General features: G+C 45.0%; 1 protein-coding gene across 1 annotated transcript in view; it reads left to right on the forward strand.

The window, feature by feature from the left end:
• LOC124719797 overlaps positions 1–27,509 on the forward strand; it is a 393,830-nt gene that overhangs the window by 186,906 nt on the left and 179,415 nt on the right. Inside the window, exon 2 of the mRNA XM_047244992.1 lies at positions 16,234–16,344. Within this exon, the coding sequence (XP_047100948.1) occupies positions 16,235–16,344 (110 nt within the window). The 5' untranslated portion in view covers position 16,234. The remainder of the gene's footprint in view (positions 1–16,233; positions 16,345–27,509) is intronic.

Here is a 27,509-nt window from a genome sequence, read left to right on the forward strand (position 1 = left end):
TCCCACTGTTGAAGAGCAATTCGGAGATGGCGATTGCATCTTTCAACACGATCGAGCACTTGTTCATAATGCATGGTCTGTGGCGGATAAAATCCCTGTAATGGACTGGCCTGCACAAAGTCCTGACCCGAATACTATAGAGCACCTTCGGAATGTTTTCGACCGCCGACTTCGTACCAGGCCTCACCGACCGACATCGATACCTCTCCTCAGTGCAGCACGCAGTGAACGATGGGCTGTTATTCCCCAAGAAACGTTCCAGCACCTGATTGAATGTATGTCTGTGAGAGTGGAAGCTGTCATCAAACCTAATGATGGGCCATCAACATACTGAATTCCAGCATTGCTGATGGAGGGCGCCACGAACTTGTAAGTCACTTTCAGCCAAGTGGCCGGAGACTTTTGATCACACAGTGTATCTAGTTACAACGTGGCACTTTATGTATGTGACATCCTTTAGTCTTAAACGTGCATGTGGGATGAGGGTATCGATGGCAGGAGTGGAAATAAAATCGCGTCATGCATCCTGAAAGTGTTTGAGACCGGGAGGACAACGAAGAAAAACCTTATTGTTTGGAGCCACAACTGTGCTACACAAAATAAGAATTGAATGATGGTATTTCTTTTCCTTTTTCTGGTGGAAAATGGGATGTTCACACGAACACGATTTCTTGTTAGTGGACTCAGCTTCGTCCCCTACGACTCCGAGTTTGTCTTGATAGAGAGAAGGAAGTTGGTGACAAAGGCATTTGTACTCAGCGACCTTGCAAAATGGTCGAGGAAGCAAAGGTTGTTAGACCTTTCAACGTGATGTCTATGAATACATCCGATTTTTGTAATATTGTAGCTATACCAGACGAGATACTCTCTACAAAAAAGTTGAACTTTCAAAAGGCTGTCAGGGTGATATATGATTCAACAGATGTAGCAATGAAAGAATGTGACACCGTTATGGAAATGATCCGTAAGGTGAATGTGAATGCATGGAACATTCAGTCTCCTACCTTTGAATCTATTTCCTTAATCCATACAATTACAGATGAAAAGAAGAAAGATTTAAAGGCCATCATACTTACCTGAAAAAGAAAGAGCATAAAGAATATTATATACGGATCTATGGAGAGTGACTATGAAAAAAGCACCTAGAATAATTCGTTGATACTTAGCACCTTTCGTAAGTCTTTCTTTGAATTGCCTTCAGCACCAAACAATTCCAACTGTGTCATGAAACCACCACAAATATGTGATAAGATATTCTCATTTGTAAGGTTGAAAAGTTTGAGGAACAAATAATTAAAACATTGCACTAGAGACAGTTTGTTTGTAATAACTTCATAAATTTGGCACCTCGCACCTTTCTACGGGTAACTATCCAATTCTGAAAATGTTGCTGGTGCAGGAGTTTGTGCACGAATACGAGTACGTCCCATAAATGATCGATGTGATTCATGTCGGGCGATATGGTGCGAAAAGTGGCAATTGACTCTTAATAAAGAAAAGTGCGAAGTTACATGAGCACTAAAAGAAATCAGCTAATTTTCGATTACATGATAAGTCACACAAATCTGAGGGCTGTAAATTCAGCTAAATACTTGGGGATTACAATTACAAATAACCTAAATTGGAACGATCACATAGATAATATTGTGGCTAGAGCAAACCAAAGCCTGCGATTCATTGACAGAACACTTACGAGGTGCAAGAGGTCTACTAAAGAGACTGCTTACACTACGCTTGTCCGGCCTATTCTGGAGTATTGCTGTACGGTGTGGGATCCGCATCAAGTGGGACTGACGGATGACATCGAAAAAGTACAAAGAAGGGCGGCTCGTTTTGTATGATCGCGAAATAGGGGAGATAGTGTCACAGACATGATACGTGAATTGGAGTGGCAACCATTAAAACAAAGACTTTTTCGTTGCGACGGGATGTTCTCATGAAATTTCAGTCACCAGTTTCCGCTGCCATGATCACGTCGCAAACCTTTTCACATGGATCACCTAAGTACAATAGACAGATCTTGCAGTGCACTGCCATTTTGTACCTTGTGTACGCGATACTACAGCCAATCTGTACGTGTGCACATCTCTATCCCCTGGCTGTTGTCACCTGAGTGGATATATCTTCCTTTAGTGTACAGTTAGTTTTTTTTCCTAACTGGTCATCTTCAGGTGGCATTTGTCCGGAGTTTAGTAGAGTTGCGATGCTACCGAGGGCTGTTGCACTGTAAAAGGGTGTTGACAAAGGTTTTTGTCAAAGCCGTTTTTCAAACTTCTTTGACCATACTACTTCACTGGAACTGTTACATGATCGTAAAATTTTTTGCCGTAGCTGTTGGGGAATGGATGCCGAACAGTCAATTGTGCAGCAGCCATTAACGTATAAGGGGCATTCGAATGAAATGAAATGATCGTATGGCATTGTTAGCCGGGAAGTTCGGCCGCCGTATTGCAAGTCCTTTTTAGTTGACGCCACTTCGGCGACTTGCGAGTCAATGATGACGAAATGATGATGAAGAACACACAACACCCAGTCATCACGAGGCAGAGAAAATCCCTGGCACCGCCGGGAATCGAACCCGGGACCCCGTGCGCCGGAAGCGAGAACGCTTCCGCAAGACCACGAGCTGCGGAATGAAACTAGTGTTAACATAACGATAACGATTTTAGTAACTCAAAAAATTTAGTTATACACAGTATGCATACTCAAAAATAGTCGGCAAAACTGTTCGCACATTTATCCCACTGCGACCCTAGCCGGTCGATTCCATCCTTGAAGAGGCCAGTAGGCTGCTGTCGGATCCAGGCATGGATCCAGTCACGCACTTCGTCGTCCGTTCCCAATCGATGTCCGCGAATAGCTTTTTCCAGAGGTGCAGACACGTGAGAGTCACACGTAGCAAGGTCGGGACTGTACGTTGGATGATCCTGTCCACGACGAGCATCGTCTTCCAGTTATGAAACTTCCCCTTAGAAAAATTAAGAATGACTGCGCTGGTAAACCTCTTACGTTATTTGATTTTCGAACAGCTGAGCAGAACTGAACGTACTCAGACATTTCTCTCTTAACTTATTCTGATCAACACTGAACTGGCATACAATATTTTTAGCGTAACGCAATCTAACTTTCAATAACCGCTACAAAAGAATGGCCCTGACTAACAATAACCTATACCTTTCACGAGTCACTTACCTCAGAAAAATCTATGTATTTCCCTTAATAATGTTCAAAAGATATATATATATATATATATATATATTAGTTCATGATATACAGTATTACAAATTTACTCTTTCTGATGGACACACGTCCAGATCGTCCGCTCTCAAAACTCCGCCATCTCTCTCTCTCCCCACATCCACCTCTGCTGGCGGCTCACCTCCAACTGCACAACGCTACTCGCTGTTCACATCCAACTGCCCAACGCTACGATGGCGAATATTCCAACAATGCCAACCAGCCACGGACTGCACATAGCGCTGTCAGTGATTTTCATACAGAGCGCTACGTGGCGTTACCAACATAAAAACCTAAACAGCCAACTTACACAGTGGCTCGCGCCCGTCAAGGAATCGTTTGCGCCATTCCACAAGAACGACTTAGACCGTATTCACCGTACACAGCCTTCATCCGTCGATACATTTCACGGCCTGCAGTTCCCTCCGCCGCCAAAAGTCGAATCGCTACTCGTTGTTCCTGCTTAAGTTGTCAGTTAGCTCGGTACGGGCTTTTGTTGAAGATTCGAGAACATCCCTTCACCGAGGAGTCAAGCAGTATATTGCTCCCTCCTACGTATATCTCGCGAAGATACCGTGAGGATAAAATCAGAGAGGTTAGAGCCCACACAGAAGCATACAGACAATGCTCCTTTCCACGAACAAAACGAGACTGGAATAGAAGGGAGAACCGATAGAGATACTCAAGGTACCCTCCGCCACACACCGTCAGATGGCTTGCGGAGTATGGATGTAGATGTATATGGTAGATGGTAGATGGATAGATGGCTCACAATAGGACTTCAATAAGCAGAAACAATTTTATTCATGAATTGCGCAATAACGTAAGATGTCTGACAGGTACGCCGCCAAAAATCGAATCGCTACTCGTTGTTCCTGCTTACTCGCTCGCATGTTCGATAGTGTACGTTCTCTTCGGTGTAAAACCACACTTGCGCTGTGCAACATCAAACGGTGTCCACACGTCAGTCTTTGAAACTGGTTCAAATGGCTCTGAGCACTATGGGACTTAACATCTCAGGTCATCAGTCCCCTAGAACTTAGAACTACTTAAACCTAACTAACGTAAGGACATCACACACATCAATGCCCGAGGCAGGATTCGAACCTGCGACCGTAGCGATCGCACGGTGCCAGACTGTAGCGCCTAGAACCGCTCGGCCACTCTGGCCGCCTCAATCTCTCTGCCAATACCCGCAGTTACGTGGTACCACCTTCCGTGTAAGGCAGAGGTAGACGAACTGACCCGGTTTCATTTGAATGAACCTCATAATGTTGGCGGCGGGCGGATTGCTTGAGAAGTAACGGAAACCGCTGTGGGTGAAACTCGTGGATAGTGAGAACAGAAGTTCGAAATGTCTATCAGAATATCTATCGTGATACACAGTGCGAAGGCAACGGCCTTGACGCAGTGGATACACCGGTTTCCGTGAGATCACCGAAGTTAAGCGCTGTCGGGCGTGGTCGGCACTTGGATGGGTGACCATCCAGGCCGCCATGTGCTGTTACCATTTTTTCGGGGTGCACTCAGCCTCGTGATTAGAATTGAGGAGCTACTCGACTGAATAGTAGCGGCTTCGGTCAAGAATACCATCATAACGACCGGGGGAGCGGTGTGCTGACCCCACGCCCCTCCTATCCGCATCCTAAGGCTGCGTTCACACTGCCGGCCGGGCCGGGCCGGGCTGACGCGTGCTGGCTCGGCTCGTGCCTAGCCAGCTCAGGCCGACGAGTAGTGCATTCACATTGCGCGCCGCGCCGAGCCGGGACGGCGAAATGGGGGAAAATCCACTTCTCCGATTTTCATGTTTTAAAAATTCTTAGTGGTATATAAGACTTCGCCACATCGTTTTATGAACTTATTTTTTCCTTAAAAGCGTTACTTACGTCGTGAAAAAAGAAAAAGTCTACTTTTCGTTTCGCGTGATTTCTTAGTTTCGTAACGCTTCCCAACCGATTTTGAAGAAAGTATGTGGCTAAAGAATCTGATTTTTGTACACGTGGTAGTGCAACATCTTAGCTTCGTATTGAATCATTTATCTTTCCATATTTCTTAACAGTCATTGTGAAATGATGCTATTTGTCAACGTTGTGCACTTGATTTACAAATCTTGTAGTGAAAAAGTTATGTAGCGGGTAGCTTGCTGTTAGATCCGTTTTAGACCATACATTGTTGGGAATGAAATGTAGCTAAAAGTACCAAAAAGTTTTTGAAATTATAATGATACTGATATCTGTCTCTGGTCTCAAGTAATGCGAGCTATTCAGTGGCGTCAGTGCCGCGTCCGCAAGCCACGGAGTTCGCGCGGTTACAGCTTGGTTTAGTGTAGTCATATAATGCAGGACAGAAAAAAAAACTAATTACTAGTGATCAGCGCAGACCTAGTGCCGGTCCCTCGTATTATTTTAATGGTCTCATTCTCTAGATAAATCCAAATGTATAAGAACTTTTTCCTCGGCTGCTGGACAATCATCTGCTATGCTTTTATAATTGGCCACACGTTGCATCACAAAAGACAAACAATTATTTGTCATCACCATCCTACAATTAGTATGATGTACATTTCGTATTTCGAACTAAAAGATAACTGAAGCGCAATTCTGTAGTCTCGTTGTCTACTTTGACAGAAAAAATAATGGAGAGTTAATGAAACTACTGTAGATCGGCACAGATGTGCGTTTCATTGTTCTTCATTGTTTTTTTTCTTCCTTGGCGGGCTGCGCTGCATTGTCAAGGTAATCCCCACTCTTTGGCTAAATGGATGTCAGCTGCCGGAGGCCAAATAAATAAATTTTAAAAAATCCCCACCCTTCGACAGCTGACAAGCAAGTCAGTAGAAATCGCAGCTGCAGTCAACAGTTGCTCGCCTTTAGCTAGTCTGTGCTGTCGTGTAGAACAATGTCTTCACTCTTTTATTGGTATTGTTTTGACTCTGCAGTAACTCGTCGAGTTATGAAGTACAGAAGAACTAGGAGGTTATGGATTCATCCCATAAATAGCGACAGACGTTTAGGAGAGTTTTTTTCTTTATATGAAGAACTTAAAAACTATCCTGAAAAATTTTATTCAAATTACATAATGAATCATAATACATTTCAGTATGTGGTGCAGGACATTCAAGACAAAGTTTCTAATCAGAACACAAATTTTCGCAGAAGAATAACAGCAGAAGAAAATTTGTGTATAACGGTTAGGTAAGATTCGTTAGTACACACATTTTGGTTTGCAGTAGAACTTTGTACAGCATTCACTACCTCCAATTAATTGTAGTCATGCATTTGTATTTTAAATTTCACATACGCTTACTTCTGAGGGGAAGAGAGTTTATGGGACTCCTGAGAACCATTAGGAAGTAATTAGCTTCGTCATTTTCGGTAATGTCTTGCTGTGCCTTCAACGAAGAATCGCAGAAATACTCCTTCAGAATTTTACAACTTTTTTCTTCATGATGCAGCGCTTGGCAGTGGTGACGGTTCATCATGTGGAGCCACTGATGACCCCACAGAATTCTTTTCATTACCTTGTAAGATAGACAGATTGATAGGGGAAGAGTTTTGAGGTAATGCCCTTTGACTCAGTGGTTCTATTTCCACTGATAAGGAACTGCCACAGCATGACTTTACAATGCATTATCATCTGGTGGGGACACATTTCCGTCCCTCAGTGACACTCATATCTGTCTCCGTTTACAAGTAAATGCGAACTATTCAGTGGCGGCAATGCCGCGATCGCTGGCAAGCTATTGTTGTAAATGCATGTAAATACGGTAGATTAAATAAATGAAATAAAAGTAATTTCGCATGTATCATTATAATAAACGTAATTTTTCCTCACTGATTGTGAAATGAAAGACGTGTGCAGTCACACTTGTGGTGAAAGCAGAAGGGATGCGTGTGATGCGTGTACTGCAGAAGCTGTAGTGCTGCTCGACAGGCTCGCGCCTGCGGCCGGCTCGCGCCGGCAATGTTAAACACTCCGAATGTCGCCGGCTCGGCTCCGGGAGGCTCACGCCGTGTCGGCGCGGCCCGGCCGCCAGTGTGAACATCGCAATTCAAAGCCATGTGTTTGATATCGAAGCGGGCGGCGGCCCGGCCAGGCTCGGCTCGGCTCGGCCCGGCCGGCAGTGTGAACGCAGCCTAAGCTCACTCGGCGGTCGGATGATGCAGGTAGGCCACTCGTGGCCTGAAGAAGGAGTGCTTTTTTATACAGTGCGAACTCATAGAGCTGCGAAAATTACTGTAGAATGGAGGGACAGACATTTCAGTTTGTGAGAAAATTCGATAATTTTCTACTTCCTTCGTCTCAGCTGTAGCAGGTACCGGTTTCTGTGTGACACGCCGATTCTCAAACCACACAGATTGGTAGCAACCGTAACTATTCGTACAGTTGTTGTTGTGGTCTTCAGTCCAGAGACTGGTTTGATGCAGCTCTCCATGCTACTCTATCCTGTGCAAGCTTCTTCATCTCCCAGTACCTACTGCAGCCTACATCCTTCTGAATCTGCTTAGTGTATTCATCTCTTGGTCTCCCTCTACGATTTTACCCTCCACGTTGCCCTCCAATACTAAATTGGTGAACATGTCCTACCAACCGATCCCTTCTTCTAGTCAAGTTGTGGTACAAACTTCTCCCCAATCCTATTCAACACCTCCTCATTAGTTACGTGACCTACCCATCTAATCTTGAGCAATCTTCTGTACCACCACATTTCGAAAGCTTCTATTCTCTTCTTGTCCAAACTATTTGTCTTCCATGTTTCACTTCCATACATGGCTACACTCCATACAAATACTTTCGGAAACGACTTCCTGACACTTAAATCTATACTCGATGTTAAGAAATAGCTCTTCTTTAGAAACGCTTTCCTTCCCATTGGCAGTCTACATTTTATATTCTCTCTGCTTCGACCATCATCAATTATTTTGCTCCCCAAATAGCGAAACTCGTTTACTCCTTTGTGTCTCATTTCCTAATCTAATTCCTCAGCATCACTCGACTTGATTCGACTACCTTCCATTATCCTCGTTTTGCTTTTGTTGATGTTCATCTTACATCCTCCTTTCAAGACACTGTCCATTCCGTTCAACTGCTCTTCCAAGTCCTTTGCTGTCTCTGACAGAATTACAATCTCATCGGCGAACCTCTAGGTTTTTATTTCTTCTCCATGGACTTTAATACCTACTCCGAACTTTTCTTTTGTTTCCTTTGCTGCTTGCTCAATATACAGATTGAATAACATCGGGGATAGGCGACAACCCTGCGTCACTCCCTTCCCAACCACTGCTTCCCTTTCATGCCCCTCGACTCGTATAACTGCCGTCTGTTTTCTGTACAAATTGTAAATAGCCTTTCGCTCCCTGTATTTTACCCCTGCCGCCTTTAGAATTTGGAAGAGAGTATTCCAGTCAACATTGTCAAAAGCTTTCTCTAAGTCTACAAATGCTAGAAACGTAGGTTTACCTTTCCTTAATCTTCCTTCTAAGATAAGTCGTAAGGTCAGTATTGCCTCACGTGTTGCAACATTTCTACGGAATCCAAACTGACCTTCCCCGATGTCGGTTTCTACCAGTTTTACCATTCGTCTGTAAAGAATTCGTGTTAGTATTTTGCAGCTGTGACTTATTAAACTGATAGTTCAGTAATTTTCACATCTGTTAACCCCTGCTTTCTTTGGGATTTTAATTATTTACATTCGTGCAGTATGGTACCGAAAGCCACAGCGAAGTATTACAGCGGGCCGGCAAGTACCCTCATGGGGACCTTCGCCTGTGTGTGTCTCCTGCAGCTGACTGACTCGACCGGTCTGGGTTGTGTCGGTCAGCTGAAACGGCAACACCATTGCGGCCTTTACAGGCCAGCACGCACTGCTGCTTGCTGGACGCAGCTCGTGAGTTAGTTGCGTAGTGTACTCGTTTAATGGGTCCGAGCAGAGCAGAGCAGAGCAGCTGCAGGGCTGGCAGCTGGCAGCTGGCAGCCCGTGGCCGCTAGAAAGCGTGCCGTCTCGGCCGTGGGTCCACTTCCGCCACTCGGCACACAGCTTCGCTCGCCCGTGACGTCACACATTGCGCGCGGCGTCCCATCCCCCCCCCCCCCCACACCAGCCGTCAACACTGCTGATAAGGCCGGTATTACGCTATCATCATTCCTTGTCAAAGCTGTCAAACATTTACGTCAAAGAAATTTGATCGGATAGCAGGGAACTCTGCCAAATATCCCGTGTCGTCAAATAAATATGATCAGATCTTGGGCTTCGCCGTAGATTTGATTCTAAAAGATCGTTCGTCTTCTGTTCAGTGCAAAGTGAAATGTAACCACTTGGAGCGCTAGCGTCGCTGCAGCTATTTAACGTCTCAAGTGTGTTTGTAAACAGGGCTTTAAAGTTTGTGTTTTCCGTCGGCTCTTTAATAAACTTGCTTTGTCTGGGGGGGGGGGGGGGGGGACGACTAAGGGTCACAGTTGCATGCTATTAATTGTGTGTTCATGGGCAGGTGGTATGTGCTGCAGGCGACATGTGTCAACGATCACAGACACACCCATCCACCTCTACATCTGCAAACATCCAGGCAGCTTTTCAGCAAGCCGGAAAAATAAAAAATTCTTTCTTAGCTCTCCATTGTACTTTGTCTACTTTTGAACTCTGGAGGCCACAAGTTAAAAAGTGCTTCATCTGTCTCGTACTTGTATTTATTTTGTAGTTGTTGCTATTCACAATATACATAAATGACCTTGTGGGTGACATCGGGAGTTCACTGAGGCTTTTTGCGGATGATGCAGTGGTATATCGAGAGGTTGTAACAATGGAAAATTGTACTGAAATGCAGGAGGATCTGCAGCGAATTGGCGCATGGTGCAGGGAATGGCAATTGAATCTCTATGTAGACAAGTGTAATGTGCCGCGAATACACAGAAAGAAAGATCCCTTATCATTTAGCTACAATATAGCAGTTCAGCAACTGGAAGCAGTTAATTCCATGAATTATCTGGGAGTACGCATTAGGATGGATTTAAAATGGAATGGCCATATAAAATTAATCATCGGTAAAGCAGATGCCAGATTGAGATTCATTGGAAGAATCCTAAGGAAATGCAATCAGAAAACAAAGGAAGTAGGTTACAGTACGCGTGTTCGCCCACTGCTTGAATACTGCTCGGCAGTGTGGGATCCGTACCAGATAGGGTTGATAGAAGAGATAGAGAAGATCCAACGGAGAGCAGCGCGCTTCGTTACAGGATCATTTAGTAATCGCGAAAGCGTTACGGAGATGATATACTCCAGTGGAAGACTCTGCAGGAGAGACGCTCAGTAGCTAGGTACGGGCTTTTGTTGAAGTTTCGAGAACATACCTTCACCGAAGAGTCAAGCAGTAAATTGCTCCCTGCTACGTATATCTCGCGAAGAGACCGTGAGGATAAAATCAGAGAGATTAGAGCCCACACAGAGACATACCGACAATCCTCCTTTCCACGAACAATACGAGACTGGAATAGAAGGGAGAACCGATAGAGGCACTCAAGGTACCCTCCCCCACACACCGTCAGGTGGCTTGCGGAGTATGGATGTAGATGTAGATGTTGTTGGAACACTAATAGCATTAATTACTCAAAATCAAAAATTGTTCCTCTTGCCCATATAGTGTACTAAATATTTACCTGTAGATATTCCCCCTTCAGCGCTTTATAAATCGCTTCCCACATTTCTGCAATTATTTTGGTTAATTTGAAATGTGATATTAGAGTGCTGTGTTGTGGACTACAGCAGCTGTTTCCAGCATCAAAAAATTCCAGCGTTAGTTTGCCTGTCTTATGTACACACAGCATTTCTCAAGAGACTATTCTGTTTTGTAATATAAGAAGGCAATTTTCTGATCAAATACTGAAATACATTCCCATCCATTCGTAAGTAATTTGTATATGAAAACCTGATTTCCTGGCCCGCATCTCGTGGTCGTGCGGTAGCGTTCTCGCTTCCCACGCCCGGGTTCCCGGGTTCGATTCCCGGCGGGGTCAGGGATTTTGTCTACCTCGTGATGGCTGGGTGTTGTGTGCTGTCCTTAGGTTAGTTAGGTTTAAGTAGTTCTAAGTTCTAGGGGACTTATGACCACAGCAGTTGAGTCCCATAGTGCTCAGAGCCTGATTTCCTGCACTTGGACAGTTTGTAACAAATTTTGCTGAATGCTTTTACTGCCTCGACGTAATACCTATGGTTTCATCTGTGTTTCCTTTTTTCCGCTGCTTTCTTCGAGACACACACACACACACACACACACACACACACACACACACACACTGGCCGCGGTGGCCGTGCGGTTCTGGCGCTGCAGTCCGGAACCGCGGGACTGCTACAGTCGCAGGTTCGAATCCTGCCTCGGGCATGGGTGTGTGTGATGTCGTTAGGTTAGTTAGGTTTAAGTAGTTCTAAGTCCTAGGGGACTTATGACCTAAGATGTTGAGTCCCATAGTTCTCAGAGCCATTTGAAGCACACACACACACACACACACACACACACACACAGTGCAACTGTAGGACTAGGAAATGCAGCGAATAATAACAATTTGTTGAAAGTTCTTGGTAGATTAAAACTGTGTGCTGGGCCGCGACTCGAACTCGGGCCCTTCGCCTTTCGCGGGCAAGTGCTCTACCACTGAGCTACACAAGCACGACTCACGCCCCGTCCTCACAACTTCACTTCTGCCAGTACCTCGTCTCCTACCTTCCAAACTTCGCACAAACTCTCCTGCATTACCTAGCATAACTAGCACTCCTGAAAGAAAGGATATTGCGGAGAAAATAAACAATTTTTTCAGCCTTCAGTTGCAAGGTAATTTTTACCTAGGTTTCGATTCCAGTAATGGAATCTTCTTCAGATCAAAAATTAAATTATTTTGAGAGCCAAACACTGGCTATGTCACAGATTAAAAATTAAAACAATAATGACGTATAATCATAAGATTATGTCTGTCAATCTTATGATTATGCGTCTTTATTGTTTTAATTTTTAATCTGTGACATAGCCAGTGTTTGGCTCTCAAAATAATTTAATTTTTGTTCTGAAGAAGATTCCATTACTGGAATCAAAACCTAGGTAAACGAGTAAAAATTACCTTGCAACTGAAGGCTGAAAAAATTGTTTATTTTCTATACATATACAGTTGCTGACGCGCTGCATTATGTTAAAGGATATTGCGGAGACTCCTTAGGGGTCCGCCGGCTCTTTGTAGGGGGTCCGCGGCTCCGCGGCCACCCTTCACCAAATCGTGTAAAATAATGAGTAAAATTATTGAATAAAAATGTGAAAACCAAATTCATCACAATTTTTTTTTCGTGTGTAAAACATGTGTACTTTTACTTCAGGTCGTATTCCCAAGCAGCCTTTGCGGTTCCTAAGTGAGAACGAGGAGAATGCGGCTTCTCTGATCGACTGTTTCGCAACAATACGGGGGTCGTTTGTGCGCCGGCTCACGGCGCTAGATGCGCTGAAACCTTTTACGCATGCGCGGAGCGAGCTTTGTCGTATTTATTATGTGAAAAAGCTGCAAGTACTCCATTGGTTGCAATATCCTGTGGAAGTGGAATAATCAAGAAGCGTAAGTACAACGAAAGCTGTTTAGAAATGGGCTTTATGGAGACAAACAATGGTAAAGCTCAGTGTGTAATTTGTGCGCGAGTCCTTTCGAACAGATCAGTGGTTCCAGCTACATTGCGCCGTCATTCTGAAGGTACTCACCCGGATTTCCAGGGTAAAGACATCGATTTTTTCAAAAGGGAGAGTGCTGAACTAGCTGCTTCTCAGCATTGCGTGAAAACTCATGCAAAAACAATTTATGAAAATTCATTAAAAGCTTCCTTCTTGGTTAGTTATCGAGTGGCAAAAACAGGCAAAGCTCATACCACTGCAGAAAATCTCATAAAGCCGTGTGAATGATATTGTTTCTTGCATGCTGGACGAATTGGGAACATGGCACGTGCATTAAGAAGCTTTCAGTTTCCATGGCTTTCGCTCTGAAATTTGAAGTTACTGTGCTCTTGACTGGCGAGGGGTCCGCCATGGATTGTCGACTGGAGAAGGTTGGGAAGCCCTGGCCTGGAGGATGTTTCCAGAATGAAACTTTCACTCTGCAGCGGAGTGTGCTCTGATATGGAACTTCCTGGCAGATTGAAACTGTATGCTGGACCGAGACTCGAACTCGGGACCTTTGCCTTTCGCCGGCAAGTGCCATGTCTCCCTTAGAAAACAGTAAGCACGAATTCGAAAAGTTGTCCCACAGCATGACAATTTGAGACCACCCACAAGCGCTGCGACATCTGCAACAATCCGACGCCTCAGGTTCTGTCACCAACCATCTTCCATACAGTCCCAGCTTGCCCCATCCTTTTTTCATCTGTTTCACTTTGATAGTGATGTCGCGATACGTTCAGAGGTGAGGTTGTGGCTCCGTCAATATAGTCAAACTTCCTACAGTAACGGTATTGACAAACTGGTCTGTCGTTGGGTAAAATTCGTTTCATCTCCAGAGTGACTGTGTTAAGAAATAAACATATAGACATTAAGATTAAAGATGTGCAATATTAAGAACGTTCGTTATTAAAAAGATAGAAGGGTTTTCACATAAATTCAGATGCATTACTTTTCAGAATGCGCTAGTATATGGGGAAGTGCAACTAAAGACAATAATGTAAATAAGCAGACATGTTTTCAAGAATCTTGGAATTGTTGCCTTCGCTTCATGGTAAATTTACTATCTAATGGTTTCGATTGCTGATAATAAATAGCCGATACGCCTGAGCTATAATGTACTCGATTACTATACAAGACACGAAATGATTTTTATGTAACTTCGCATCCTTTCCTATGATTTGGCATAGATTAATGTACTTCGGTGCGATGCTCCTATCTGAAACACTTGTTGGAGGAGAAAAAAAAAAAACTAAGAATATACCATGCAGGCACAGCTCCCACAAATTATCTCCATGTCTAGAATGAAGCATTGAAAATTTCTGTTAGCTACATGACAAGTACCGGTGTTGACTGTAGACAGTTGATTGTGTATTGTAAATAGGCTTCTGCTGCTGCAGATGTTGGTAATCATTTCCTTTGATGAATGGCAATGTAATTTATTTAAAAAAAATAGATTTAAATGTGTGGTAGGGTCTTATGGGACCAAACTACAGAGGTCATCGGTCCCTAAGCTTACGCATTACCTAAACTAACTTACGCTAAAGACGACACAGACACCCATGCCCGAAGGAGGACTCGAACCTCCGACGGGGGGAGCTGCGCGGACTGTGACAAGACGCCCTAGACCACGCGGCTGGCCCGCGGGGCAATTTATTAAATATTAAGCTACCAACACGTAATAAACACGAGAAATTTAGTAAAACTGGGGAGGCATCAGTTGATGTATTGGCCTACATAAATTATAGCTGGCTTTTACACAAATACCATGAGACAGTTAAGTTTCTTTGACGTCATTGCCTTATGTTGATGTACACCTTCCATATCCTGGAAGGTTCTCCTGCTTTGAGCCCAGCAGGCCATGAGAATGAATGAATGGCTCATCTCGTTAAAAGAGATTTGTAAGTAAAAGCATACGTGTATGAGTGTTAGCTCTGTTTCTTAACTGTAATACGACTTGGCTAGTACTCTTGTAAAGTGACCCCACAGCCGAATGAAATTCTACTACTGTTATTACAACCACTGCTATTACCACCACCACAACCACTGCTATTACCACCACCACAACCACTGCTATTACCACCACCACAACCACTGCTATTACCACCACCACAACCACTGCTATTACCACCACCACAACCACTGCTATTACCACCACCACAACCACTGCTATTACCACCACCACAACCACTGCTATTACCACCACCACAACCACTGCTATTACCACCACCACAACCACTGCTATTACCACCACCACAACCACTGCTATTACCACCACCACAACCACTGCTATTACCACCACCACAACCACTGCTATTACCACCACCACAACCACTGCTATTACCACCACCACAACCACTGCTATTACCACCACCACAACCACTGCTATTACCACCACCACAACCACTGCTATTACCACCACCACAACCACTGCTATTACCACCACGACAACCACTGCTATTACCACCACGACAACCACTGCTATTACCACCACGACAACCACTGCTATTACCACCACGACAACCACTGCTATTACCACCACGACAACCACTGCTATTACCACCACGACAACCACTGCTATTACCACCACGACAACCACTGCTATTACCACCACGACAACCACTGCTATTACCACCACGACAACCACTGCTATTACCACCACGACAACCACTGCTATTACCACCACGACAACCACTGCTATTACCACCACGACAACCACTGCTATTACCACCACCACAACCACTGCTATTACCACCACCACAACCACTACTACTAGCACCACCACAACCACTACTACTAGTACCACCACAACCACTACTACTAGTACCACCACCACCACTACTACCACCACCACTACTACCACCACCACTACTACTACTACCACCACCACCACCACAACTGCTACTACCACAACCACTATACCACTATACTACTACTACTACCACTATAAACTACTACCACAACCACTACTACTACCACACCCACTACTACTACTACTACCACAACCACCACTACTACTATTACTACCACCACCACCACCACCACCACCACCACTACTATTACTACCACCACCACCACCACCACCACCACTACTACTACTACTACTACTACTACTACTACTACTACCACCACCACCACACACCACTACCGCAACCGCTCAACCAACCAACTTCGATGGCATATGAACACCTTGTCATAACACCTGGTGTTTAGTGATACGGCTGTTGCATATTTTGCACATGTATGTGCTAGTGTCACGGCTTGGCAGGGACTGCAGGCAGCAGACACGCGCCTAACCTCGGCCCTTGTTTGTGTGTTCCAGCATGGCGGTCCCCGTCACGGAGGACACGCCGCCAGACCTGCTGGCCGGCAGCATGGACCTGACCGTGCTGCTGCCTGACGGTAGAGCCACCAAAACCAGCGTCCAGAGAGCGTAAGTATGCTGCACAGTCTCTACATTACCTTAGTATCGCCTTGTGTTTTCCTAATGGCTAGTAGCAACCGCATCTCGCTAATGAAGTAGCTGCCCCATGTTTATCAAAATATTTGTAACTGCAGCGTATGTTTTTGAAAAAGGTATTATAGCACATTTACCAGTAGTAGCGTAGGTGGGGTCTGGAACTACGATAGGAAGCTCACAAGTATAGGGCATGGAGCAGGGAAATGGCTGGCAACGGTCTGCATTAATGGCCATTGCAAAAATATTGCAACAACAGTAGACTTCATTGTTAGTGTTGTTGTGTTTCGATGTTTGCTAATTATGTCCTCCCAGTTTCCTCGATCTTTTATGTACAGTGTCAGTGACGAGGAGGGAAGTTGAAACGAAATGTTAAGTGGGATGTTTGATGATGTTTGGTTTGTGGGGCGCTCAACTGCACTGTTATCAGCGCCCGCACAAAGTCCCAGTTCTGACACAGTCCAATCTTTACTCAGTCCAATCTAGTCATTGTCACGAATAATGATGATGAAATGATAAGGACCAGACAAACACCCAGTCCTTGGGCAGAGAAAATCCCCAACCCGGCTGGGAATCGAACCCAGGACCCCATGATCCACAGGCAGCAATGCTAGCCACTAGACCACGAGCTGTGGACATGTTACGCGGGCATTACGTCTACATTTTAAGAAAGACACGACGAAACCTAAGTTTAGACATGTTTTGAATGGCTAGAAAAATGTGGATTTTGATCAAAACACGCCTTTTCAGTAGTTGTGTGCACCGTATCAGTATTGATGAAATATTTGTAGAGCAATTTTTCTTCTTTAGGGCCATTAGCATAATATATGTCAGATAATGACAAGATTAGTAGAAAGTTGCACCAGAGTAACTGCTCATAGTAACAAATCGTTATATGACTGGGGTTTTCAGCATTTATCACCATTGTCAAGTACCTGCATACACAGAGTGAGATTTTCACTCTGCAGATTAAAACTGTGTGCCGGACCGAGACTCTGACGCGGGACCTTTGCCTTTAGCGCGCAAAGTGCTCTGCCATCTGAGCTACCCAAGCACGACTCACGCCCCGTCCTTACAGCTTCAATTCTGCCAGTACCTCGTCTCCTACCTTCCAAACTTGCTATTCCGCGAACCATTGAGCACTTAGCCACGAAAGGCAAAGGTCCCGAGTTCGAGTCTCGGTCGGGCACACAGTTTTAATCTGCCAGGAAGTTTCATAGTTGGCTTGGCTTGTTTTGGGGATAGGACACCAGACATCGAGGTCATCGGTCTCATCGGATTAGGGAAGGATGGGGAACGAAGTCGGCCGTGCCCTTCCAAAGGAACCATCCCGGCATTTGCCTGGAGCGATTTAGGGAAATCACGGAAAACCTAAATCGGGATGGCCGGACGCGGGATTGAACCATCGTTCTCCCGAATGCGAGTCTAGTGTGCTAGCCACTGCGCCACCTCACTCGGTGGGATCATACGAGTCAAATGAAAAACCTTAAAATTGTAATAAATCGAAATCACGCGCCGTTATCCTGTACGTTGGTAAGCGTGCTACAAACAGCTTGCAGAATGGCCTGTAGGTGGCAGCATAGTGCAGATTCACACATACCGTCGCAGTATCAGTATAAAGATGGCCGCCCCACTTGCGACTTGCACCAGGGAAGAACAGCGTTCTGTTGTTCGGTTTTTGCGTAGTGAAGGTGTGAAGCCTATTGAAATTCATCGGCGAGTGAAGATTCAGTACGGTGATGCGTGTTTGTCACAGCAGCAAGTCTACGAATGGAGCAGGAAGTTGGCAAATGGTGTGACTTCAGTGGAAGATGCTCCTCGTCCAGGTCAGGCACAACGAGTTGTGACCCCACAGAACATGGCAGCAGTCGAAGTCATAGTGTAGGAAAACCGCCGAGTGACACTGAATGACATTTCAGCATGTTTACAGATTAGTCATGGGTCAGCACACCACACTGTGCACGGTGAGCTCCAGTTTCACAAAGTGTCTGCAAGATGGGTGCCACGGCAGCTGACTGATCAAATGAGAGAACGACGTGTTGATGCTTGTGAAGAACTTCTTCGGCGCTTTGAACGAGAAGGTGATGGCTTCCTTGCAAGAATCGCTACTGTGGACTAAACCTGCGTTCACTTCCACTAACCGGAAAGGAAGAGAGCGAGGAAGCTATGGCGCCATTCCTCATCACCAAAACTAAAGAAGTTTCGAACAGTACCATCAGCAGGGAAGGTTATGCTGACTCTCTTTTGGGACGAAAAAGGCGTCATTTTGGAGCATTACGTGCCTAGAGGGACCACTGTCACCAGTGCATCGTACACAGATCTCCTAAAGAACCATCTGCGGCCTGCAATCAAATTAAAGCGACGTGGATTGCTGTCAGCAGGTGTCCTTTTCCAACATGACAATGCAAGGCCCCACACTGCCCGTACAGTATCACAGATCAGCATTTTGAGTGTCTTCCTCATCCACCATACTCACCAGACCTTGCCCCAAGTGACTTCCCTATGTTTGGACCACTCAAAGACGCAATGGGAGGAAAGAAGTTCCGTTCTGATGAAGAGGTACGCCACGCGGTGCATGAGTGGTTGCGTGGACTACCGAAAGAATTTTTTCTAAAGGAATTTATGCACTTTGTTAGCGCTGGAGGACTTGCATTGAGCGTGGGAGAGATTAAGTCGAAAAGTGATACAGCTTTGTACCACTTCTGCACAATAAATAATATTTGAAAAAAAAAATTTAAGGCTTTCGTTGGACTCACTCTCGTAGTATGGGGAACGGTCAAATATGACGGCTGATACTGATTGAAGAATCTCTTGACGGCACAACAGTGCCTTACGGACATGCTGCATCCTTACGCGTCTCTCGTTCAACAGTATCGTGGTGCCATTCCGGCAGAACAATGCACATCCACACACGGCACGTCTCTGTGTCAACTGTCTGTGTAACCCTCAGATCTGTCCCCGATAGAACGTCTGGGACCGCTCGAGTGTCACCTGTGTCTGTCCCAATATCCTAAACCACATGCTCAGCACCATTTCCATTGCATATATTCTTTTCACATCAGAACAGCACAAGGACATATAGAGGGTGGTCCATTGAAATTGACCGGGCCAAATATCTCACGAAATTAGCGTCAAACGAAAAGACTACAAAGAAAGAAACTCGTCTAGCTTGAAGGGGGAAACCAGATGGGAGTATGGTTGGCCCGCTGGATGGCGCTGCCATAGGTCAAACGGATATCAACTGCGTTTTTTAAAATACGAACCCTCATTTTTTATTACATATTCGTGTAGTACGTAAAGAAATATGAATGTTTTAGTTGGACCACTTCTTTCGCTTTGTGATAGATGGCGCTGTAATAGTCACAAACATATGGCTCACAATTTTAGACCAACAGTTGGTAACAGGTAGGTTTTTTAAATTAAAAAAATAGAACGTAGGTACGTTTGAACATATTATTTCGGTTGTTCCAATGTGATACATGTTCCTTCGTGAACTTATTATTTCTGAGAACGCATGATGCTACAGCGTGATTACCTGTAAATACCACATTACTGCAATAAATGCTCAAAATGATGTCCGTCAACCTCAATGCATTTGGCAATACATTCCTCTCAACAGCGAGTAGTTCGCCTTCCGTAATGTTCGCACATGCATTGACAATGCGCTGACGCATGTTGTCGGGCCTTGTCGCTGGATCACGATAGCAAATATTCTCCAACTTTGCCCACAGGAAGAAATCCGGGGACGTCAGATCCGGTGAACGTGCGAGCTATGGTATGGTGCTTCGATCTAGAATCCACCTGTCATGAAATATGCTATTCAATAGCGCTTCAACCGCACGTGCATATTATGCCGGATTACGTTACCGCTGGTGGTGAATGAGCTTCGGCTTCGTTGCTAAATAGAACGCGTGCAAAAAATCTATCGTCCCGCAATTTCTCTTGTGCCCAGTGGCAGAACTGTACACGACGTTCAAAGTCGTCGCCATGCAATTCCTGGTGAATAGAAATATGGTACGGGTGCAATCGATGTAGCATTCTCAACACCGACGTATTTGAGATTCACTATTCTCGCGCAATTTGTCTACTACTGCTATGCGGATTAGCCGCGACAGCAGTTGAAACACCTACTTGGGAATCATTATTTGTTGCAGGTCATGGTTGACGTGTCACATTTCGCTGAACTCTTCCTGTTTCCTTAAATAACGTAACTATCCGGCGAATGGTCCGGACACTTTGATGATGTCGTCCAGGATACCGTGCGGCATACATAGCACACGCCCGCTGGGCGTTTTGATCACAACAGCCATACATCAACACGATATCGACCTTTTCCGCAATTGGTAAACGGTCCATTTTAACACGGGTAATGTATCACGAAGCAAATGCCCTACGCACTGGCGGAATGTTACGTGATAGCACGTACTTATACTTTTGTGACCATTACAGCGCCATTTATCACAAAGCGAAATAAGTGGTCCAACTAAAACATTCATATTTATTTACGTACTACATGAGTGTGTAATAAAGAAGGGGGGTTCCTATTTAAAATAAACGCAGTTGATATCCGTTTGACGTATAGCGCCATCTAGCGGGCCAACCATAGCGCCATCTGGTTTCCCCCATCAAGCTAGACAAGTTTCGTTCTTTGTAGTTCTTTCGTTCGACGCTTATTTTGAGAGATATTTGGCCCTGTCACGAACAATGGACCACCCTGTTTGCTCCCAACACAGTGTAAGGTGTGTGGTGGAGACTCTTCATCCCGGCATTAGAGAACTCTTGAACTGCTTCGTTGGATTATTAAGTGAGGGCATCAGTTCTGCAGTTCCGTGGTCAGTGTGTCGTACTGCTGTGCGGAAGACCCGGTTTCGATTCCCGGTGCTGCCAGGACGCTGTCCTGGGTGCAAGGACTGGGAACGCGCAGCGCTCGGGCTCGGATGCAAACTGATGAGCTGCTTGAGTAGCGGATCCAGATCACCAAGACTGACAGCGGCCAGGGGAGCGTTGTGCTGACCCGAGAATTCGTGATTAGCACACTTCAGACGACACTAACCCATCCTATCTTTATCACAAAGAAGTAGTCGCTTGGCCAAAGAAGAAAAAATGCCTAGATAATCAGCTGATAAAGCGCGAGATTTTCCACGAGCAATTAATTGAGATATCTCCGTTTGGGTTTTCACTGGAATGCAGCAGATATCACAGGAAAGATACCGAAGTAGCCGTATGTCAAGGTCTTCACAACATGCAGCCATAACACAATAGCAATAATTTGTGTGTTATAATTTATGTTCATCGTCCACTGCGTAGCTGAACATACACTCCTGGAAATTGAAATAAGAACACCGTGAATTCATTGTCCCAGGAAGGGGAAACTTTATTGACACATTCCTGGGATCAGATACATCACATGATCACACTGACAGAACCACAGGCACATAGGCACAGGCAACAGAGCATGCACAATGTGGGCACTAGTACAGTGTATATCCACCTTTCGCAGCAATGCAGGCTGCTATTCTCCCATGGAGACGATCGTAGAGATGCTGGATGTAGTCCTGTGGAACGGCTTGCCATGCCATTTCCACCTGGCGCCTCAGTTGGACCAGCGTTCGTGCTGGACGTGCAGACCGCGTGAGACGACGCTTCATCCAGTCCCAAACATGCTCAATGGGGGACAGATCCGGAGATCTTGCTGGCCAGGGTAGTTGACTTACACCTTCTAGAGCACGTTGGGTGGCACGGGATACATGCGGACGTGCATTGTCCTGTTGGAACAGCAAGTTCCCTTGCCGGTCTAGGAATGGTAGAACGATGGGTTCGATGACGGTTTGGATGTACCGTGCACTATTCAGTGTCCCCTCGACGATCACCAGTGGTGTACGGCCAGTGTAGGAGATCGCTCCCCACACCATGATGCCGGGTGTTGGCCCTGTGTGCCTCGGTCGTATGCAGTCCTGATTGTGGCGCTCACCTGCACGGCGACAAACACGCATACGACCATCATTGGCACCAAGGCAGAAGCGACTCTCATCGCTGAAGACGACACGTCTCCATTCGTCCCTCCATTCACGCCTGTCGCGACACCACTGGAGGCGGGCTGCACGATGTTGGGGCGTGAGCGGAAGACGGCCTAACGGTGTGCGGGACCGTAGCCCAGCTTCATGGAGACGGTTGCGAATGGTCCTCGCCGATACCCCAGGAGCAACAGTGTCCCTAATTTGCTGGGAAGTGGCGGTGCGGTCCCCTACGGCACTGCGTAGGATCCTACGGTCTTGGCGTGCATCCGTGCGTCGCTGCGGTCCGGTCCCAGGTCGACGGGCACGTGCACCTTCCGCCGACCACTGGCGACAACATCGATGTACTGTGGAGACCTCACGCCCCACGTGTTGAGCAATTCGGCGGTACGTCCACCCGGCCTCCCGCATGCCCACTATACGCCCTCGCTCAGAGTCCGTCAGCTGCACATACGGTTCACGTTCACGCTGTCGCGGCATGCTACCAATGTTAAAGACTGCGATGGAGCTCCGTATGCCACGGCAAACTGGCTGACACTGACGGCGGCGGTGCACAAATGCTGCGCAGCTAGCGCCATTCGACGGCCAACACCGCGGTTCCTGGTGTGTCCGCTGTGCCGTGCGTGTGATCATTGCTTGTACAGGCCTCTCGCAGTGTCCGGAGCAAGTATGGTGGATCTGACACACCGGTGTCAATGTGTTCTTTTTTCCATTTCCAGGAGTGTATTACATTTCCAGGTGCCATATGAAGGACCTGGGTTCGATTCATGGCACTGTTTCATTTCATTTTGTGGGGGGACTTGAACGAGATGCAATCAGTGCTTTGAAATGCTACCTGAAGGAGGAAGTAGAGGCTGCTGTTTCGGAAATACAGGGCGAGTCAAAAGTCCTCGGACACCTTAATAAGTTGTAAGATTAAAGGGAAAATTGAAATGTGATCATGAGAACATAGGTTTGATGTGGGGTCGCAACTTTTGGAGTGAATGTTAATCATTGCCGCCGTCTTGAAATCCGCCATTTTGGATTCAAGTCATTTTTTTAAATGGGAAGGGGAGTGCATGACACGTCAAATAAAACTCGCTTGAGCTCTGGAATTGAGTGGTCTAATTTGTTTTTTTCTATCTTGTGCAGTTTAGACATAATTAATGTTCAAAGCTGGGAAATTACCTTCATACCGACTGCTACAACACATGTTCTACGTGTTGCCCATCCCGAGACATGAGTCGGTACCAAGGTAACTTTGAACATTAATAACTTCTAAACTGTACAAGATAAACAAAATCAAATTACACCACTCGATTCCAGCGCTCAAGCGCATTTTTTTAAAAAATTACTTGAATCCAGAGTGGCGCATGTCAAGATGGCGGCCATGAATGAGATTTACTCCAAAAGTTGCTGCCCCACGCCAGACCTATGTTCCCTTCATCACATTTCAATTTTCTCTTTAATCTTCCTACTTCCGAAGGTGCCCAAGGACTTTTGTATAAACCAGTGTGGTAGCTGTGTCGATATTTCGACTGCAGTAAGCATGTTCAAATGTTTGTAGCCGCTTTAGCTATGTAGAGGTGAAAAGGCTTTCACGGGATAACGTAGCGTGGAGAGCAGCATCAAAGCATTCTTTGGACGAGTGTTGTCGGACGGCCCGGTTTTTGCGCATTTTCCCACTACCAGGGATGTTACGCATCAGCCTTAGGTTGGCCCGAAAGCGCACCGCCAAAGGTCGCCAGGTGCCATTGGCAGAGGTCGGCCGACAGCTCCGTCAAACTGTGTCCCAACTCCTTAGTTTTTTATGGAGGATCTATGCCACTACACATCTGTGCCTAGAAATCTTCCATTGCGGCGTTTGCTATTAAAAAGACGGAAGGATTTGCGTAAGTGAGCTGTACCCGTCTCCAGAACAATGTAATGAATTACATACATTCTTCCCCGAGTTTCTGGAATAACCAGACAGCTTCTAAGAATACAAAAGAATGAAGACGGTGAAACATCCCCTTAGAAAAATTAATGAATTACTGTGCTGATAATCCTCTTACGTTATTTGATTTTCAAACAGCTGAGCAGAACTGAAAGTACTCAGACATTTCTCTCTTTACTTCTTCCGATCAACACTAAACTGACACACACTATTTTTAACGCAACGCAATCTGACTTTCAATAATCCCTACAAAAGAATGGCCCTGACTAAAAATAACCTATACCCCTCATGAATCACTTACCTCACAAAAATCTTCGTTACTCGAACTACTGCATACAGTGAGCGCCAATACTGCCAGCTAAATAGAAGATTCTAACTACTGAAGGCACTAACTACTGATACGCATAGTTAGCAAATGGAAGGTTTTGATAGAGAATAAACAATGTATTTACATTAATAATACTGAAAAGTCAACATATATATATATATATATATATATATATATATATATATATATATATATTAGTTCATGATATACAGTATTACAAATTTACTCTGTCTCATGGAACACGTCCAGATCGCCCGCTCTCAAAACTCCGCCATCTCTCTCCCCACATCCACCACTGCTGGCGGCTCACATCCAACTGCCCAACACTACATTAGCAAAAATTCCAACAATGCAAACCAGCCACAGACTGCACACAGCACAGTCAGTGACTTTCATACAGAGCGCTACGTGGCGTTACCAACATAAAAACCTAAACAGCCTACTTACAACGGTCGACATTATATTACAGACTCACATTCAAAAGCAATGCACCATTACAAAATGCATTTCAGTAGACGAGAGAGGCTAGTCGTAACGATACCACAGGTTTATTTCTTATTTTACTTCATACCCTGTCAAAAAAGAGGTTGCCCTAACTGTTATTAACTCAAATTCTACTAGAATACGAGATAGTAGAGCATCTGACAAAGCCTGGTGGAGAAATATAATGACCGGGATAAAACTTTTTATCTGAATTTGATCGCAAATCATATTTATCCTTCAGCTTGCGGAGTCATTTAATTCTTATCGAATAATTTTAATTTACCTCTGTCTAAAGTTAGTTCATGGCTAATAAAAAAATACTGGAAGGAAAAATTTTTATTCCAAGTATTCCTTTAGAGAAGATTTCACAATATAGAAAAAAGGTCTTCCTTATCCTGCTAATGGGTCACACCATGCGAACCAATATTTTCAACTTAATATAGTTAAAGTACGGTTTCTGAATTTTTGCGGACCTCTACGTCAGAAATATCGCTGTGGCTCAACTTTCGAAAGCATATACTGAAGTGAGAAGTCATAGGACACCAATATGCACGTATACAGATAGCGGTAGTATCGTGTACACAGGGCATAAAAGGGTAGTGCATCGTCGGAGGTGTCATTTATAGTCAAGTGTTTACTGTAAACAGCTTTCCGACGTGATTATGACAACACGACAGGGAATTAACAGATTTTGAACGCTGAGTGGTTGTTGGAGCTAGACATTTCAGGAATCGTTAGGGATTACATTATTCAGAGATCTGTTCATTCAGTATTCCAGAATGAGAGTACTTAGCGATTTCCAACAAACTTCACACATTATTTAAAACCTTTGAAAACATTTTCTGACTGGCACCCCTCACAAAATGATGCGAGGAAAAAAAAATTATCGGATATTACATTTTCGCCTTTGACTACCGCATCGCCATGACATTTTAATTCATTACTTCTGTGCTGCCAATTCTATTCGCAACATAATTTGGCGAGGTGTCAAGGTTTACCAGTGAACGTTCCCGCAAAATTAAATATTTCAGGAGATGCGACACTAAACACTGAGATTCGTGAAAAGCCAGTGAACGTTCTCGCAAAATTAAATATTTCAGGAGTGCGACAATAAACATTGAGATTCGTGAAAAGCCAGCTTTCGTTTAAAGCAGCGGCAGCACACACACTGTTACTCATTCTGTGTTTGATAACGAGTGCGCTTATTCACCTCCAACAAAGCTGGAACATGAAACTTCCTGGCAGATTAAAACTGTGTGCCAGGCCGGGACTTGAGCTCGGGACCTTTGCCTTTCGCGGGCAAGCGCTCTACCAACTGAGCTACCCAAGCACGACTCACGCCCCGTCTTCAGGTAGGAGGCGAGGTACTGGCAGAAGTAAAACTGTGAGGACGGGGCGTGAGTCGTGCTTGGGTAGCTCAGTTGGTAGAGCACTTGCCCGCGAAAGGCAAAGGTCCCGAGTTCGAGTCTCGGTCCGGCACACTTAATCTGCCAGGAAGTTTCATATCAGCGCACACTCCGCTGCAGAGTGAAAATCTCATTCTGGAAAGCTGAAACATGTTTGCAGACCTTCACTACACCTTTCCGTTAGCATGTCAGTGGATAATACGAAACTAAACCAACATAATTAGGGTTTGGTGTGTTCAACGATAAAGGTTTTACATGCTTGACTCATTTGTAAAGTAATCGGACATTTGAAGCTGTCTAATTTATGGAACTCAAATCGTTCCGAAGATTGAAAAGGGGGAGGTACTTACCTAATTATGAAAGAGATACCTCAATTTTATATATATATATATATATATATATATATATATATATATATCCTGACACTTACGTTCTTGTCCTGCCGACATTTTAAACTGCCTGATTTTCCGCAAATTGGATGTGGAAACAGTACTTCGGACAGATAACTACCACTGCAACTTAACGACTTCCAAGAAACTTTAGACACAATTTATAACATGTCCGAAACCTTTTCTGGCTGGCACCCCCCCACAAAATGAAGTTTCCACATCCAGTTTGCGAAAAATCATGTATTTGAAAATATCAGCAGGATATTAAAAAAAATGTACATTTTCAATCATTAGGTGTCTCCCCCTTCAGTTTTTAGATACTGCAGCAATGTCAATTTTCGCTATTAACTGCGATACAAACTGTATATGCAAGTGTGAATAAGTGAACGTGCATAATGCGCGGTTTGTTCGTTACTTGGTTTGCTGCGTGCGCGTTACGCAATTACCGGCTGGACTGCTGCCCCTTCATCACTGTGTGCGCCGAGCGCATCCATAAATCTCTTTTAAGAGCCGCCGGGCCTTGATGCCAGAGAACAATGGCGCCCAGCATTTCGTCTTCCTGCCCCTCGTCTTTTGTTTTACATCTCGCAACGTCCGCCCTCGTCG

Source organism: Schistocerca piceifrons, chromosome 11, assembly GCF_021461385.2.
Source record: "Schistocerca piceifrons isolate TAMUIC-IGC-003096 chromosome 11, iqSchPice1.1, whole genome shotgun sequence".
NCBI lineage: Eukaryota > Metazoa > Arthropoda > Insecta > Orthoptera > Acrididae > Schistocerca > Schistocerca piceifrons.